Source organism: Arachis duranensis, chromosome 10 (genome assembly GCF_000817695.3).
Source record: "Arachis duranensis cultivar V14167 chromosome 10, aradu.V14167.gnm2.J7QH, whole genome shotgun sequence".
Classification (NCBI taxonomy): Eukaryota; Viridiplantae; Streptophyta; class Magnoliopsida; order Fabales; family Fabaceae; genus Arachis; species Arachis duranensis.
Window position 1 is genome coordinate 6,337,211 of NC_029781.3, and position 15,385 is coordinate 6,352,595.

General features: G+C 34.9%; 2 protein-coding genes across 2 annotated transcripts; both read right to left on the minus strand.

The window, feature by feature from the left end:
* Positions 1-307: 307 nt before the first annotated feature.
* On the minus strand, positions 308-3,700 carry LOC107468566 (uncharacterized). The gene is made up of 2 exons (XM_016087872.3): positions 2,853-3,700; positions 308-784 (listed from the first exon to the last, which is right to left on the minus strand). The coding sequence occupies exons 1-2, from the start codon at positions 3,513-3,515 to the stop codon at positions 698-700; spliced, it is 750 nt and encodes a 249-aa protein (XP_015943358.1). The 5' UTR covers positions 3,516-3,700; the 3' UTR covers positions 308-697.
* Positions 3,701-5,693: 1,993 nt separating this feature from the next.
* LOC107468564 (uncharacterized) lies at positions 5,694-8,955 on the minus strand. Its single transcript, XM_016087868.3, has 10 exons — positions 8,775-8,955; positions 8,582-8,683; positions 8,421-8,486; positions 8,152-8,301; positions 7,950-8,063; positions 7,604-7,675; positions 7,137-7,220; positions 6,934-7,034; positions 6,505-6,589; positions 5,694-6,331 (listed from the first exon to the last, which is right to left on the minus strand). The coding sequence occupies exons 1-10, from the start codon at positions 8,850-8,852 to the stop codon at positions 5,939-5,941; spliced, it is 1,245 nt and encodes a 414-aa protein (XP_015943354.1). The 5' UTR covers positions 8,853-8,955; the 3' UTR covers positions 5,694-5,938.
* Positions 8,956-15,385: the final 6,430 nt, after the last annotated feature.

The window sequence follows — 15,385 nt, forward strand, 5'->3', positions numbered from 1 at the left end:
ATCTACTATCTTAATTTTAGAATTACTCTATTACTTTACTAATTTTTTTTACTTCAGAAGATCTTGACCCTTATTTATTATTACTATCGTCATATTTAACTAACTCTTTTTGCGTATTATAGTCTCATTTTAAAAAGGGAACGATGACTATAAATGAAAACGATAACAGGTTGATCACCATGTCTAAATAAGCTAGTTTAATGCCTTCTAATTTTCATGTTTTCTCGTAATTGAGACTCAACAAAACAAGCTTGGATTTTAATGGAGCACAACTATATATTAATTGTTAGTAGATACCTCTCAATAATAATCAAACGGAACAAATATATATAGTTGAGCAGAAAAAAGGGAGGGAGAAGAACATAGAAACCTCTCACCCCACCCATTGGATTTACTTTACAGATTACAGTTTGCAACTTGTTTTTGTTGTCTTCTGACTGAAGTAACCAATTAAATTAAATAATTTCTGCAAAATTCTTTTTGAGAGTAAAAAAAAAAAAATGAAAATGATGGCTGGCCTTGCAATTTAGCAACTTCCTTGTGATCAATTGATAACCATTCTCTTCTATTCTAAACTCACTCCTCCAAATCCAATGCCTTTACTTTCCCATCCTCATTTCTTTACTTACATTACTTAAAGAAATGAGAGACATTAATTAGTAGCATCAACAAGTGAATGATACCTCCTCATTAATCATTAAACACTCAATCCATCGAATCCACACTGCTTGTAAGTCAGAGATTGCTTTCTTGGACTGATCGCTATTGCACAATCCACCGACACCTGTGCAGTTCAGTTCAACATTATCAACCAAATGATTGTTATTACCCAGATAAAGTGACAAATTTTTTTGACTTAGGAGTCTTATTATTGTTACTCACAAACATATGATTTGAACAATGTTAATAAGAATTGGGAAGGAGTTAAAATGTGAACACAATCCATCCCATACCATGCCATATGCCCCACCACAACCCGGAGAGTCACATGCTCAACACTTTTCTTGGCCTAAAAAGAAAACAAATGCCAACATACACTTTGACATTTGTATGCTCTATGATTCTAGATTGATTTTTTAAACTAATTTATAATGCTTAGTATATTGTAGCATCTAACATCACGACCATAGTGGAAGAGACAAGGGTAACTATTTATATATATGGATGTCTTTATGTAAAAAGAATTATAATATTTATTAAATGATTTCATATTTTTAATTAAACTATTTATTATCTTTATGGAAAGAAATCTTATTTTGAGTAGCCACTAAAAATTACATCCTTGGCATTGGAACAAATGTTAAAATGAACATTATTGACTATTGAGCATCAACTAACACAGACACCGTAATCCATGATAAGTTGTTGGTACTATGGACTCTGAATCCAGCGACTTAGGTTCAACTTTGGTGGGGCCTAATAATTTTATCATTTTCTTTACCCTTTCTAATCATATAGTTACTGGCCAAAGTAGGGCCCTAAGTAACAATAAGTTTTTCCAATGGCAAAATCTACAGTAACTTTTGCATCCTGAATTCATTCCCATTCTACCCCCATTAAAGCAGCACATTGATAAAGGATAGTAACTACTACTAGAGAGAATAATTGCATATTTGAAAAGCACTTGGGTGAATTATGCTCCATCTATAAACAAATGTCATTTTAAATAATCTTATCATACAAACTATATCAATAAATAAAATACAATACAATGTCTCACCACGGCATTCAGGCAGAATCAATGGCGCAACAAGTTTTAAACCATACTTAAACAATTATAAATAAAAATAATTGATTTTTCTGTAAGATAAATAGAATTGATAGCGAAGAATACATGAGTGCAGCATTTTAATGTTTGGATTAAGCCATGAGTGTAAAACTATAAAGGATAAAGAAAAAAAGAAAAGAGGCAGAAACCCCACACATTAGAAATATTCCATTAACCAAGAAGAGCCATGGGCACAGAGTGACAAAGAGGTACATAAATTGAAGATGAAGCCAAGGACCAAAAGGAGCGCAACCAAGATCAAAAGTGGAAAATGACTAAAGGAGTATAGCCCGAAAGATGTACCCAAAAATATGTGTAATTAAATCACCCAAAAATTTAAATAGTAATAAAACAAAAGAGGGAAATACATGTGCATATGATGCAATGGTGTTAGGCAGAAACTGCAGAGATTTACACACCCAACAGAAAAAAGTATCAAATCAGACGAGATAGAAGTTAAAGAAGGCATAAAGCTATACAAGAGAAGAAGTGGTCAAGTGTTGGTACCCTCAGCATCAAATCATAATAATAATAATCATATAAAATACAAATTAGGTCGTTAAATAATATGATACCATAGTTTATATAAACCGATAACTGATACAAAATAACTTTCGGCGCACGTTATCATGGTGGGCAATGTGGTACTAATTACTAATTAGTAATTACTATACTGGAATTCTGAAACACCAAGCCACCACCCACGTCCTCATCAGCGCATGTTAGCAAGATTTTTAAAAGAAGGAAAAAAAAGAGAAATAAAGAAACAAAAAAGCAGAGGGTAGTGGAATTCGTAGCTACACCACCGTCCCTCTTCCCCTCCGGCCTCCGCCACTCTCATTCTCTCTCCGTCTCTCTCTAAACTACAATCACATTTAAGAATCAAAATCGAAACCACCAACTAGGAATCTTAATCCATAAGCCAAAATAAAAAAGGTAAAGAAACTAAAAAAAGCGAAGCTAAATTGGGAAAGTTGTATTATAAACTGTAAGGTGTAACTAGAGGCAACAATGGCAAGATTCGTGAACTACCGAGTTGGAAAAATTGAAGAGAAAAAGGGAATGGGCATAAGAAATTAGGCACCTGAACACCAGGGGTATCGAAGTTCATGACTCGGATCTTGGCACCAACGTCACCCAGAATTCGGAGCTCCACTCGGTCGTTGAGCGAGGCGTCACGCATCAAATTAGCGGCGTCGGCCTGAAGAAGATTAACCCGATCAACGGCGATGGTGGCCACAACTGACCTTACACTGTGAGCATCCTGGTAGAAGCCCGGAACAGAGGCTCTCCCCAATGGGATTCCACGGTACATAACGGTGAACCTGGACTCGCCGTACTTGATCCCTACCTTGTTGGGGTTGACGGCGGTGAAGAGGAGCCTGATGGTGAGTGAGAATGAGGCGGCCGTTGTGGTTGGGTCGGCCACGGTGGACGGCGTTATGCCCACATACTGTACACCTACCTGCTGTAGATCGAACTGTGGCTTCTTGGGTTTGACGGCGAGGAGGACGACGAGGACGACGGCGAGGACCAAGAGAGCGATGAATGAGAAGAGAAGGAAGAGGCAGCAGCAGCATCCTTTGAGAGATGCTGCGGAAGAAGAACGTGCGGGTGTTGTTGGGTAGAAGTATGGACGGCTCTGATTGTAACCGTTTGCATACGATGATGATGAAGCAGCTGCTGCTTCTTCCTGTCTTCCTCTCTGTTCTCCATTTTGGTATGCTGGGTTCGCTCTATTGCTCATTTTCCTCTCTTTATCTCTCTCTCTCTCTCTGTATTGTCGTCTTGGGTTTGTTGTTACAGTGCGTGTCTGTGTCTTGACTCAGAGAGAGAGAGAGAGAGAGAGAGTGTGTGTGTGTGTAAGTGAGGGAATGACGAATGAGGGTGGCTTGGCTTTTGATGACGATGACGATGGAGTCACACTTTTTAATTTTTTGGTTGCTAGTTGTTTTGGTAGACAAAGTAATTAGTGAACTCTGGAATGGATAAATAAAAATAAAATAAAATAATAATAACAATGATGGTTATGTTGATGATGATAACATTGTGGAAAACATGTTGAGGATGGATGTTGATTAGTAACTACTACAATAAATTAGAAAATTCCATGTTTCTTCTTATGAAGAACATATCTTACTTGAAATTGAAAAAAACCATTGAATCACGTTGGAATTAGGAAACACAAAAACAACAATTTTCTTCGACCAAATAATGCTACTGTAGTTTATAGATAATGCTACTTCAGTTTTGGTTGTTGAGCTTTGATGCTAATTCGGTTGCTCTTACCCTATTAAAAGTTTTCATAATTTGAGAAAGTATACGGAGTCAATAAAATATTTATATAATGTGTACACTTGAGGTTTAGAAATATTAAATTCAATATCAAAAATATAATCATTAGTATTATCTCTTTTTATTAGCTAAAGTATTATGATATCAGAGTGTTAGATCTAAAAAGTTAAGAATTCGATCTTTAAAATAAGATGTTTATTATTTTTAGTACTCGAATGGTTATTCTATACAAATATTTTATTGGCTCTGTAGCAAAACTCAATTTCATTTTTCAAGTTACATGAGAAGAGGGTCGAATGACAAATGCCGGAGCCAAGATTCTTCAGATTTGCCGGGGCCAAGCATTTTGGGCTAAAATATGAAACTGGGCTTCTTATGCTTTCTTTTTTAAAGCCTTTTATTGGTTCTCCCTCCAATCCAAGGTACCGTATCGTATCGTATATTCGTATTCTACGGTGGCAGAACCTACAAATATCTAACATAAAAAAAGTGAAAAACAAAATTTGGCACTCATAAGTCATAAAACATATCATTCTCTTTCTATGCAAAAATTGAAGGAACAACCCTAACTGACTGACTATCAAAATATCCAAATAAATTATTTTAACAAAAAAGGTTAAATAAATAAAATTTAAATACCTCTAAAATATAGCATTCTCAAAACACACTCACGAAGATCAAAGTTCCCCCATGTGGGTCACATTATTAACTGAAAAAGCCAACTCCATCGATTCAAGACATAGTGAGTAGTACTGTAGTAGACCCAACCAGTCAACCACATCTCTTGTTTCTTTCGCATTAAGAAAACCCTTCAGTAGATTCCTTACCTATTCATTGTCCAACCTTTTTATATGTACCATGAATCAACAAGGATTAGGCAGATCCAAATTAGCGCAGCGCAGCTGCTAAATGCTAATGATTGGAACATCAAACATGGATGTTTATTTTATACTAACGACCCACAAACAAAATGAGAATGGATGCATCAAAAAGAGAATATTTTTGTCATCGAACCTTTGATTAAATAACGTTAAAACAACTCATTTTAAATGCTTGAACAAAAGCGTTACCACATTAGTTTTTCCGCACTACACAATGGAGATATCACTTTAACCAAAGTTATAAATAATGCAACAATGCATCCAGTTATTACCAATTAAATGGCAAGTAGGTTGTGAATGTGAAAGTGAAGCAAAAAATTTGGAGCCTTTTAATCAAACACTTTCTGGCTATTCTTTCTCATCTCACCGAAAAAAGAAAAATGATGGAGCCATGTAGCAGATTGAGATTATCAAATAAAATGATAGAAGATAAATAACACGTAAAGTATCCATTAAACGACAGTTTCCAGCATGGTACGCTCATTTGAAACTAGAGGGTTGGAAACTTCCTTGGAATTCTTTATTGTCTCGAACCTCGTTGGAAAGTTCTCTCTTTTGTGTATTCTAAAAAGCAGAATTGCTCGGCACTTGATTGGATAATATCCTAAATTACCAATAATGTTTGTATGTTTTTTTTTTTTTCTGCTTGTATATATATAGGGCACGTGCGAAGGTAATATGACAATTACCAAGTACCAATAGTGAGGGACATGGGACTAATCAGTAACTAATTAGCAGTTTAGCACACATAGAATAAAATAAATATATTTAAATTTCCAATACATTAAATACATCATAAATTTTGAAGTTCTGTATGCTAAGTTTGATGCTAAAGAGAACAGTCCCAAACATACTGTGAAAACATGTGAACAAAGTTAATTTGAATACAGAAAACACAAAGGCAACAGGTTTTCTAATACATAGCTAAGAAAAAAAATTACTACTAAACACGAATATCTCAGAATCCTCTAAAGTAGACAGCCCTGGCCAGCCATCACTGCTTCTCAACATTATCGGCATCAGCTGCAGAATCTGCATTGTTGTTATCCGCTTCTGTTTCAATTGCTTCCTCAACCCTTCTCCCAGAATCATCCTCTAATTCGTCGTCCATCATGTCATCCTCTCCAACATTTATATCTTCCACATCATCGTCATCAGTGCTTCCGCCTGGGATCTTTCTTTTCTTGGGACCATGCTCAAGCCTATGTGTGTCCAGTTCTTTGTCCATAGTCTCCTGCAAATTCTGATCATTGTTTGCTTTCTTTGCATTCCTTGCATTTTGCCATCTCTCTAGCTCCTTCTCAACATTTGCAAGATACTGCTCCCCAATCTGTTTCTGATACTCAGAGACTTCCTCTCTTCTAACATTCTTCCATGCTAAGAAATCCTGCAAATTTAAAAGAAAGATATCACATGAATAAATTATTAATTATATGTTTTGAGATTCAATTAAGATTTGGCTGGCTTAATGCTACACTGTGATATTCATAATTGTCAAAACTCAAATATATACAATATGAAGACTTAACAAAAATAAAAGGGGGGGGGGGTTGTACAAACCTCTTCTTTGCGTTTCTCAATTGACTCAGTGTCTTCCTCCAAGGGCTTGTTAGGCAAATAGTATATTGGAGGCTCTGCTTTAGTCCTGGAAAAATGCATGCCACATTCAATCAAAGAAAAGCCAAAAATGATCAAAGAAAAATTCATATGTCTACCTAAAATCCTGCAATTAGCAGGAAACATCTGGTCCTCAACTTGCTTCAAAACTACAAAGCACATGAACAGAAACTTATCTTCGTCTCAATAAAATGTGAATATGGACACTTGGACCAAAATTAAAAATAACCTGCAAAGCATCACATAACATGATATGATATCAGATATTAAGGCATGAAGTAACAAAAAAGATTTGTCATGAGAAGCTTCACATCTTCAAGGGTTAGTGTTACTTCAAGATTTGTCATAAAATATCTGAAAATAAAAAATAACCTTATAAAATTGCTTAGTCTTTTATGATGCTCACTCCATCGAAGAAATAGCAACTCCAATCTTTTTTCTTCTGTCTTAGCAGCCACACGTGCCCTAAGAGTCTGAAAATAGAAATAAGAAGAGTAAAATCGAAAAAGGGAAATTGATGAAAGTGTTAGTGTGGATAAATACACAGAACACACTAATTTAAACTGAAAACTAACCAAGTCTCTCCTCCATTTTTCAGCTATCTGTTCACGCTCTTCTTTCCTAAGCCTTTCACTTTCCTCCCGTGCTCTTTGCTCAGCCTAGGAAAGAATTTCAATGAATATTATTGTATGAGGTCTTAGATAATACAATGAAAAAAACCAAAAGGGGTGGGTTGGATGAGTTATAAATTCAAGCTAATTCAGTGCTTGACATGGAGGTGCTCACGTAACATGCAAGCATCATAACAAACAGGGAACATTGCACTTCACCACATTCATCTTTAATTTAAAACGGCACATTTCACCCTAGTCTAATCAATATTCCATCAATTATTCAATTTTCACCTAGCCTATGGCAATGAACGTAAGTCTATTATCTATAAGTGTTATGCATAGTGAGTTGATTGGACCATTATTTAAGAGTATCTAAGTATATTGGGAGAACGAGAGTTGGTGGCTATAGTGACTAGACATTAACTTACTCTTTGCAATGAATTAGATCTTCGCATATATGCCTCTGTTCCTGAGAGTTGCTTGTCTTCCTTTCTGAATTTCTGGAACAGTTCATACCAAAAACAACATATAAAAATATAGAAACCAAGTAAGCGCTAGCAATAGTTATGAAATCAAAGGAACCTGCTTATAGAAGAGAAGAAAAATAACTTGTAAGAATAGAAGAAATAGCAGTAAACATCTAGACAGAAACATCAAGAGAACCTATCAATGAGAGAAAGCTAAAATGTATTCAGTAAATCCAGACTTTATAGATTATAACATTCTATTTCCATTGCTTCGAAAAGCAAAACAAAGTAACTAGTCTTAACATACCTCCAGAGTTCCCAAAAGCTGTCCCAGCATTCTTTTATTTCTATTAACCAAGCTTGGATCCTCATTCTTCGGAAATAGCCTTGGTACATGTTCCGTAGTAGGAATCTCAGAAGCCTTACATGAACAAAAAATGATAAAGCATTATATTTACAACCTTAAACCAAACACTGATGGAAGAAGGCAATACATTTGCATTTACCACCTTTGAAATTCTTTGATCATCTCTCCTAGACCATCCACTTTGATGAGAATTAAAAGGCTTCCTATCACTGTGAACTTCAGAAGCAGTTCCACTCCCACTCCCACCATCCACCTTAGTCTCAGCATCTTCAGTCAACTCCCCACCATCCACCTTCATTCGCAAATGAATAATAATTAGTCAATAGCATGCTCCTATGTTGCCATAACCCTCTATCAAGGAGTGAACTTCAATAGATAAAAAAAGCATAGAGATTATGCATGAAATGGTACCTTAACGACAGCAGATGATAGACGACGTTTGGGAGGGGGTTGATCTTCGGAGTGATTCCTATCTCCCTGAATAACAAACTTAGAAGAATGAATATCCTACATTGAATGCTGATTACTAAAGCCTAAAGGCATGGAGAACCCTAAGCAGAAAAGAAACAAACCGGTCGAAGAAAAGGTCGTTGGCGAATTCCGTTGGAAGAGAAGTTGCGGGGAGCAGCAGCGCCTCTGCGAAGGCCTCGAGGATCTCGAAGCCTCTCCGTAATCTACAGTTTTCAAAAAGAGAACAAAAACTAAACAACACAGAATAGAAATGTAGATGTAGAAAGAAAGAGTGAGTGAGTGAGTGAGAGTGACCTCGCGCTGTTGGCGAAGAAGCTCGCCGATCTCGTGGCGGAGTTGGTCCTCGGTTTTGTCTACCGCCGTGCTTGCCATTGCGTTGGTTTCGGCCTTTTTTCTCCACCGCGCTGCACTCTCTGTCTCTCTGCCCTTATAAAACCCTCATCCTCTCTTCTTTTCTTACCTTAACTATACTTGTTTACATGCTTATTAGCAATGCATAATTAAGCAACACTGTCCACTATAATAGTTATTTAATGATTCATTTATATTTATTTATTTATTTTGATACTAATTTGCATTTTAGTTTACTATTAATTGTACAGTATTTAACATTATGTGAAAAGAATGTTAAAGAAAAATATTTTAAATGAAAAAATACAGAATTAATTCATGTTAATTTAAATGTAAAGTAAATGTTAAAAAAATATTATTCACCTTAAATTTCACATTTAAAAAATCTACAAAAGATATTAAATTGAAATTTTTATTTTTTGGCCTTAAAATATAACGGATATAAAAGATTCCTCACCTTCAAGTATTAAATGATAGTTAAATAGTGTAAAGAGTACATCCTCCTTTAACTTGCTCTTCTAGAATTTTTCTCAAAATAGAATTTTAGTACCGTTTAGGTCAATGTTTGATTTTGTCAATTCTTTTCTTTATTCTCTTCTATATTTATTCCTTTTAAATCGCCATAAGAGTTCTTTCATGGAATTGTCGCGGTTTGGGAAGACCTATGACAATTCAAAATCTTAAAGAGATGTGTCAATTCCACTCTTCGAGATTGTGTTTTTATGCGAAACAAAACACCAATCTCGTCTGGCAGAAAATAAGTTGAGATCTTGTCATTTTACGGATTGGAGGATTATTAGTCCGACGGGTACAACTGGTGGATTGGTTTTAACATGGAAGGAGGGTACAACGGTTGAGATTCTTGTTGAAAAAGAGTTTTTCATAATTGACAAGGTAACTGATCATGTTTTGAACTGTTCTTGGGGATGATTGAGATACATTTAAATAGTTTGGATGGGATTCAGTCTACCTAATACACAGAACTTTTCTCTTTTGTACAGGATTTCTTTGGAAAAGTTATAATTATGGGTGATTTTAATGCTATAGTGAGTCTCGATAAGAAGGAAGGAGGGGGTTAAAATCAGCTTCATCTATTTCTGAATTTGTGAATTTTATTGATAGTGGTGGACTTGGGTATGATTGGGAGAATGTTCACTTGGACTAATAGGCGACGAGGGCAGGACCAAATCAAGGAGTGGCTTGATCGTGCACTTACAAACGGTGAGTGGATGGATTGTTTTCCATCAGCCTCGCTATCTCGACTCGTAGAAAATGGTTCAGATCATGCGCCTATCCTCCTTGATACAAATTCGGTCATAGAAAAATCTAATTGGAGGTTTAAATTTCAGGAGAGATGGTGTGGTTTAGAAAAAATTTGAGTAATTATCACTGAAGTTTGGAAGGAATGGGTGGATGGCTCATCAATGTTTGTTTTGGCTCAAAAATTAAATCATTGTAAGCACCGTATTGTTCAATGGCAGCAGCATAACAAATCTAATTCGAAGAAGGATATTGGTGAACTCACACCTCAGTTTGAAATTCTCAGAGAGGAGGGTATTACAGGGGGAGAACAGGTTCAAACCTTGGAAAATAAACTTGAGGATGCTTACTCTAGGGAGGAAAGCTATTGGAAGGAGAAATCTCATGTAAAATGGCTAAAAGAAGGGGTCAGAAATACAAGTTTTTTTCACCAATCATTCCAATCCAGAATCCGGAGAAATAAAATTTGAAAACTGGAAAAGAATGATGGTACATATGCTACCACCCGTGAGAAAATTGCACAAGTAGTTGAAACATACTTCAAGGATATCTTCACATCAATTAACCAAGCTAATCCGGCACATGCATTCGAATATTTTGAAACCAAAGTTTCAGCAACCATGAATAGAAAATTAATTAGACCGGTCAGTTTTGATGAGGTAAAATGTACGGTCTTTAGTGTTCACCCCCAGAGCGTCCCTGGTGATGATGGATTTACGGCTAAATTCTTTCAATTCTACTGAAGTTTAGTAGGGGAGGATGTTTTTAAGGTTGTCCACAGTTTCTTTACCAATGGTAGACTTCTAAAGAGCTTCAACCATACACAAATTTGTCTCATTCCTAAGATTCTTGATGTAAAGGATATGACACAGGTTAGACCCATCAGCCTTTTCTCAGTTGTGTATAAGATTATTTCTAAAGCACTAGTCTATCGGCTACAAAAATTTATGACTTCGTTGATCAGCCCTAATAAAAGTGCCTTCATTAAGGGTAGATTGATTTCAAACAATGTCATAGTCGCTCATAAATGTATGCACTATCTAAAGACAAAGAAGAGGGACCTATCGAGTGAAATGGCTGTTAAATTGGATATGGGCAAAGCCTATGATCGTGTTGAGTGACATTTTCTTTGGTTTATTTTGGAGAAGTTGGGATTTGAATCTAGGTGGATTGGTTGGATACAAGAGGTGATGACTACAGTTTCTTACTTTGTCGTTGTTGAAGGTCAACCTTTTGGTTTTTTTAACCAAATAGAGGTATCCGTCAAGGAGACCCTCTATCTCCATACTTTTTTCTTTTCTGTGGAGAAGGATTATCCTTTTTGCTAAATAAGGCAAAGCAAAACAGTCTCATTGAAGGTATTCAGATCAACCGAAGATGTCCTACTATTAATCATTTATTGTTTGCGGATGACTCAATCCTTTTTTGCAAAGCGTCAGAAAACAGTTGTGAAAATATTCTCAATTTTCTTTAGTCATACGAGGGTTCAGTGGCCAAAAAGTTAATTTGCATAAATTAGCTCTATTCTTTAGTAATAATACTCTTCCCATTGCTCGATTACTACTGGCTCAAAAATTGGAAATTGATCATATTAGTGCACAAGATAAATATTTGGGTCTTCCATTTATAGTCCAAAAATAAAAAAAGGCCACCTTCGGAGAAATAAAGGACAAGGTGAGGAAGCGAGTTCAAGAGTGGAAAAGAAAATTTTTCTCCTCTGCAGGCAGGCATGTTCTAATCAAAGCTATTGGGGAGGCTAGCCCAATTTATTCATTATCATGTTTCCGTCTTTCTGACACTTTAATTAGGGAGATTCACAAATCACAATATACTCTCCCGATTTTGGTGGGTTAAAAAAGGTACAGAGCGAAAAATAGCATGGATTAGTTGGGATACTATGACAAGATCGAAATTGGAAGGTGGACTAGGTTTTAAGGACTTAGGGGATCAGAATTTGGCGCTATTAGCAAAACAATGTTGGAAAGTTGTCTCTCAACCACAATCACTCCTATCTAAACTCCTCAAAAGTAAATATTTTTGATACAGTTCTATAATGAATGCAGAGATTGAAACAGTACCTTTGTGGGGATAGCGTAGAATATTGAAAAGGCGCAAGGTTGTTGAAAAAAGGATGGTTTGGCGAGTTGGTGATGGATCTAGTATCCGAATCTTCGGTGATCATTGGCTTGCTCCTCCACATCCTTATGTTGTTTCTTCATCTGAAACTTCAAATCTACGAAATCAACCACTATTGATGGTCAAAGACTTAATACTTTCTAATGGTTAGTAGAATGAAACTCTAATTATAAGTATTTTTTCTGAGGACACTAGTCAGCGTGTGCTAGCAACAACAATTGTAGGTGGAGAAGATAAAATTTATTAGGCCCTTAATAAAAATAGTTTGTATGAAGTGAGTACTGGGTACCGTGTGACTTATGGGTTCTCGCATCCTTCCATTGAATTTTGCTCAGAGATTATAAGATAAGAAAATTTGTGGCGAGAATTGTGTAACCCGAAAATCCCATGGAAGATTAAGATTTTTTTCTGGAGGGGCTTCCATGAAAAGCTTCCAGTGCTGCAAATGTTTCACCATTGCATCCCATCGATTCAACTTATCTGCCGAAGATGCCTACAATTTCTGAAAACAATCAATCATTGCATCTTCCATTGTGTAAAATCAAAGAAAATTTGGTAAAAAATTGGGTTTACCAACTATTGGAATGAGCACCGAAAACTCTGATTTCTATGTTGAGTGAAATTTGAGAATGGTAGCCTTACATACCCAACCCAATAGCTCCTCTCAGAGAATGATGATGGTCATTTTGAGCTGGTCCTTATAGAAGGCTAGGAACAGGTTCATCTTTGATAATGTATCAACTAGTGTGGAAGAAATAATGGCGTCGGCTTTGAAGATGCAGAAAGAACTTCAACAAATTCTCACTTCCTAATTGATGAGCATTTTACTTTTTTATCTCTCTTATTAGATTATTATATGATGTTATCTCTATAGTAGAACGTTGAAAATCTCCCTTTCTTTTATTTGTCTCATATATGAACACCTATATAATTTTTTTTTATTTTATAAATAAAATTATCTAGCTTTGAAAAATAAAATAAAATAAAAGATCGCCACCTCGATTTTTGTTTAACATTACAGCTTTAATTTTTGGTTTATCATCAACAAAGTCCATTGCACTTTTATAGTTTAACATTACAACTTTAATTTTTGGTTTATCATCAACAAAGCCCATTTCACTTTTAACTTATTGTAATATGACTCTCAGGCCTTAAGGACTGAACTAATTTCCATTTTCCAAACCCAACCAAAATCTTGATCATCAAGCCACAAAAATTCCAAAAAAAAAAGTTAGAGTTAAGAGTTAAGAAACAAAATCACAAAATTAACAAGGATAAAATAGGAATGTTCAACCAAGTTGGGTTGGTCTAGTGGTTAGCTCACTAGTCCGTTTAAGCAAGTGTCGGGGGTTCGAATCCCGCCTTGTGCATGCAGCAACTCATTGACCAGCGGCAAACCCTTAAATGGAGCTCAGTACCGCGATGGATTAGTCCTTGACTTGTCGGGTTGGGGGATACCGTGGAAAACCAAAAAAAAAAAAAGGAATGTTCAATTTTTTTTCATATTTTTTATTTTTAATATTAAAAATAATTAATAAAAAATAGAAAATAAGAAATTATTTATTATACTATAAAAATTATGATATAAATATTATTTTTTTTAAGTCAGAAACCTAACAGCAAGTAGCACAATAAGAAAAGAATTAAAAAAGGTACCCAATAGAGGAGATAACAAGTTGTTTGGAAAGAAAACCTAAGACGAACTAAATTAATTAGCTTATATATATTATATATAGAAGTGAACGATTAAAGCCTTAATTATATAGTCTTTAATTATTAATAAAATATATATAGCATGATGAATGAGCTTGATAAGATGGATTTGGATCTTTAAAGTTTGAATTTTATTTTAGAGAGTAAAGTGTGATCACCATTGATTTCATAGGTGAGACCAAGAATAAATATAAAAGAAAAACTATTCAAAAGTAGAAGATTACACTTTATTCTCTAAAATGAAATTTAAATTTTAGAAGATTCAAATCCCGATAAGATATATGCAAGTGGGATAAATTACTACTCACTTGGCACTTGGCAGCAACCGGCGCCGCAGCCACATCTCATGTTCCATCAAAAAATAAAATAAAAAATAAAAAAATTTACTGATCTATACTTTCTTCAGTTCTTTATTAATGTTGACTTCACACAATATATATAATTCCGGCTCTTCATTAATCATCAATTCACTCCTATCCTCTTAATAATATTGATTTGTATAACTAGCTTCTGCACTCCATTCTTGTGCCAAGTTGCTTCTTTATCATATATTGTTTCAATTTAAAATAAAAAATAATGAAAGAAATTTACATGTACGCAGCCGATCGATAAACATTCTTTCGTTGCTAAGATATTTTATGGCCACAGATCATGGTCCAACTATATATAACAATATATATTTCATAATCATTTACGTAATTGCTAGCGTTTAATTACCGTTTACTATATATATAACACCAAACAGACTTTTCTTTTCTTTCTTTTTTAATATATATAATTTGGTTTAATGGTGTTTATTATTAATTAGAATGTGTATTAGTCACGTGGGATTGTTGTGGGAGGTAACGAAGATAATAATAAATAATAAACATAGGTTGTATGAGGTCTTGCAACAAGTTGACAACTTCAAGATCTAATTAATATATAAATATTCCCAAAGTTTACTTTTATTCTTATATGAGATTTCGTGCGGGGATCTTATTCCATTTCCGTGCATGATGACAGATCTATAGTTAAAATTCAACGGTTACACAAATTAAAATTAATCTCGGTACCCTCTCTTAATTATTTCAACTTAAAAAGGTTTACTCAAAATGAATCTTGTCGAATTGTTCTCTGTTGGCAGACACATAAACGGATTCCTCCCTACAAATATGTGTACTAATTAAGTAATTAGGTTATCTGTCCACTGCAAAATTACAATATTAAGCCTGCATGCCTGGCCTAGCAATATATGCAGCGAGAAAAAGAGAATATATATGGAAGGAGCTGTATATGTATGTATATCTTTATATATATGAACTAATATTTTTACCCGTAATAACATTATAGAAATATAGATCTTTTAAAATTATGTCATTTCTAACATTATAAATTATGATACAAAAAAATCTATAACATTAAACTACTTTTACAAAAAGGTCGTAAGGGACAAAAATTTCCGT

Bases quoted from the DNA above. Each gene is read 5' to 3' on its own strand.
- LOC107468566 (XM_016087872.3), bottom strand. From the start codon at position 3,515: ATGAGCAATAGAGCGAACCCAGCATACCAAAATGGAGAACAGAGAGGA. The intron at 785-2,852 runs GTGCCTAATTTC...TGAACTGCACAG, and splicing joins TCGATACCCCTGGTGTTCAG to GTGTCGGTGGATTGTGCAAT.
- LOC107468564 (XM_016087868.3), bottom strand. From the start codon at position 8,852: ATGGCAAGCACGGCGGTAGACAAAACCGAGGACCAACTCCGCCACGAG. The intron at 8,684-8,774 runs GTCACTCTCACT...TGAAAACTGTAG, and splicing joins TTCTTCGCCAACAGCGCGAG to ATTACGGAGAGGCTTCGAGA. The intron at 8,302-8,420 runs GTACCATTTCAT...TTGCGAATGAAG, and splicing joins TATCATCTGCTGTCGTTAAG to GTGGATGGTGGGGAGTTGAC.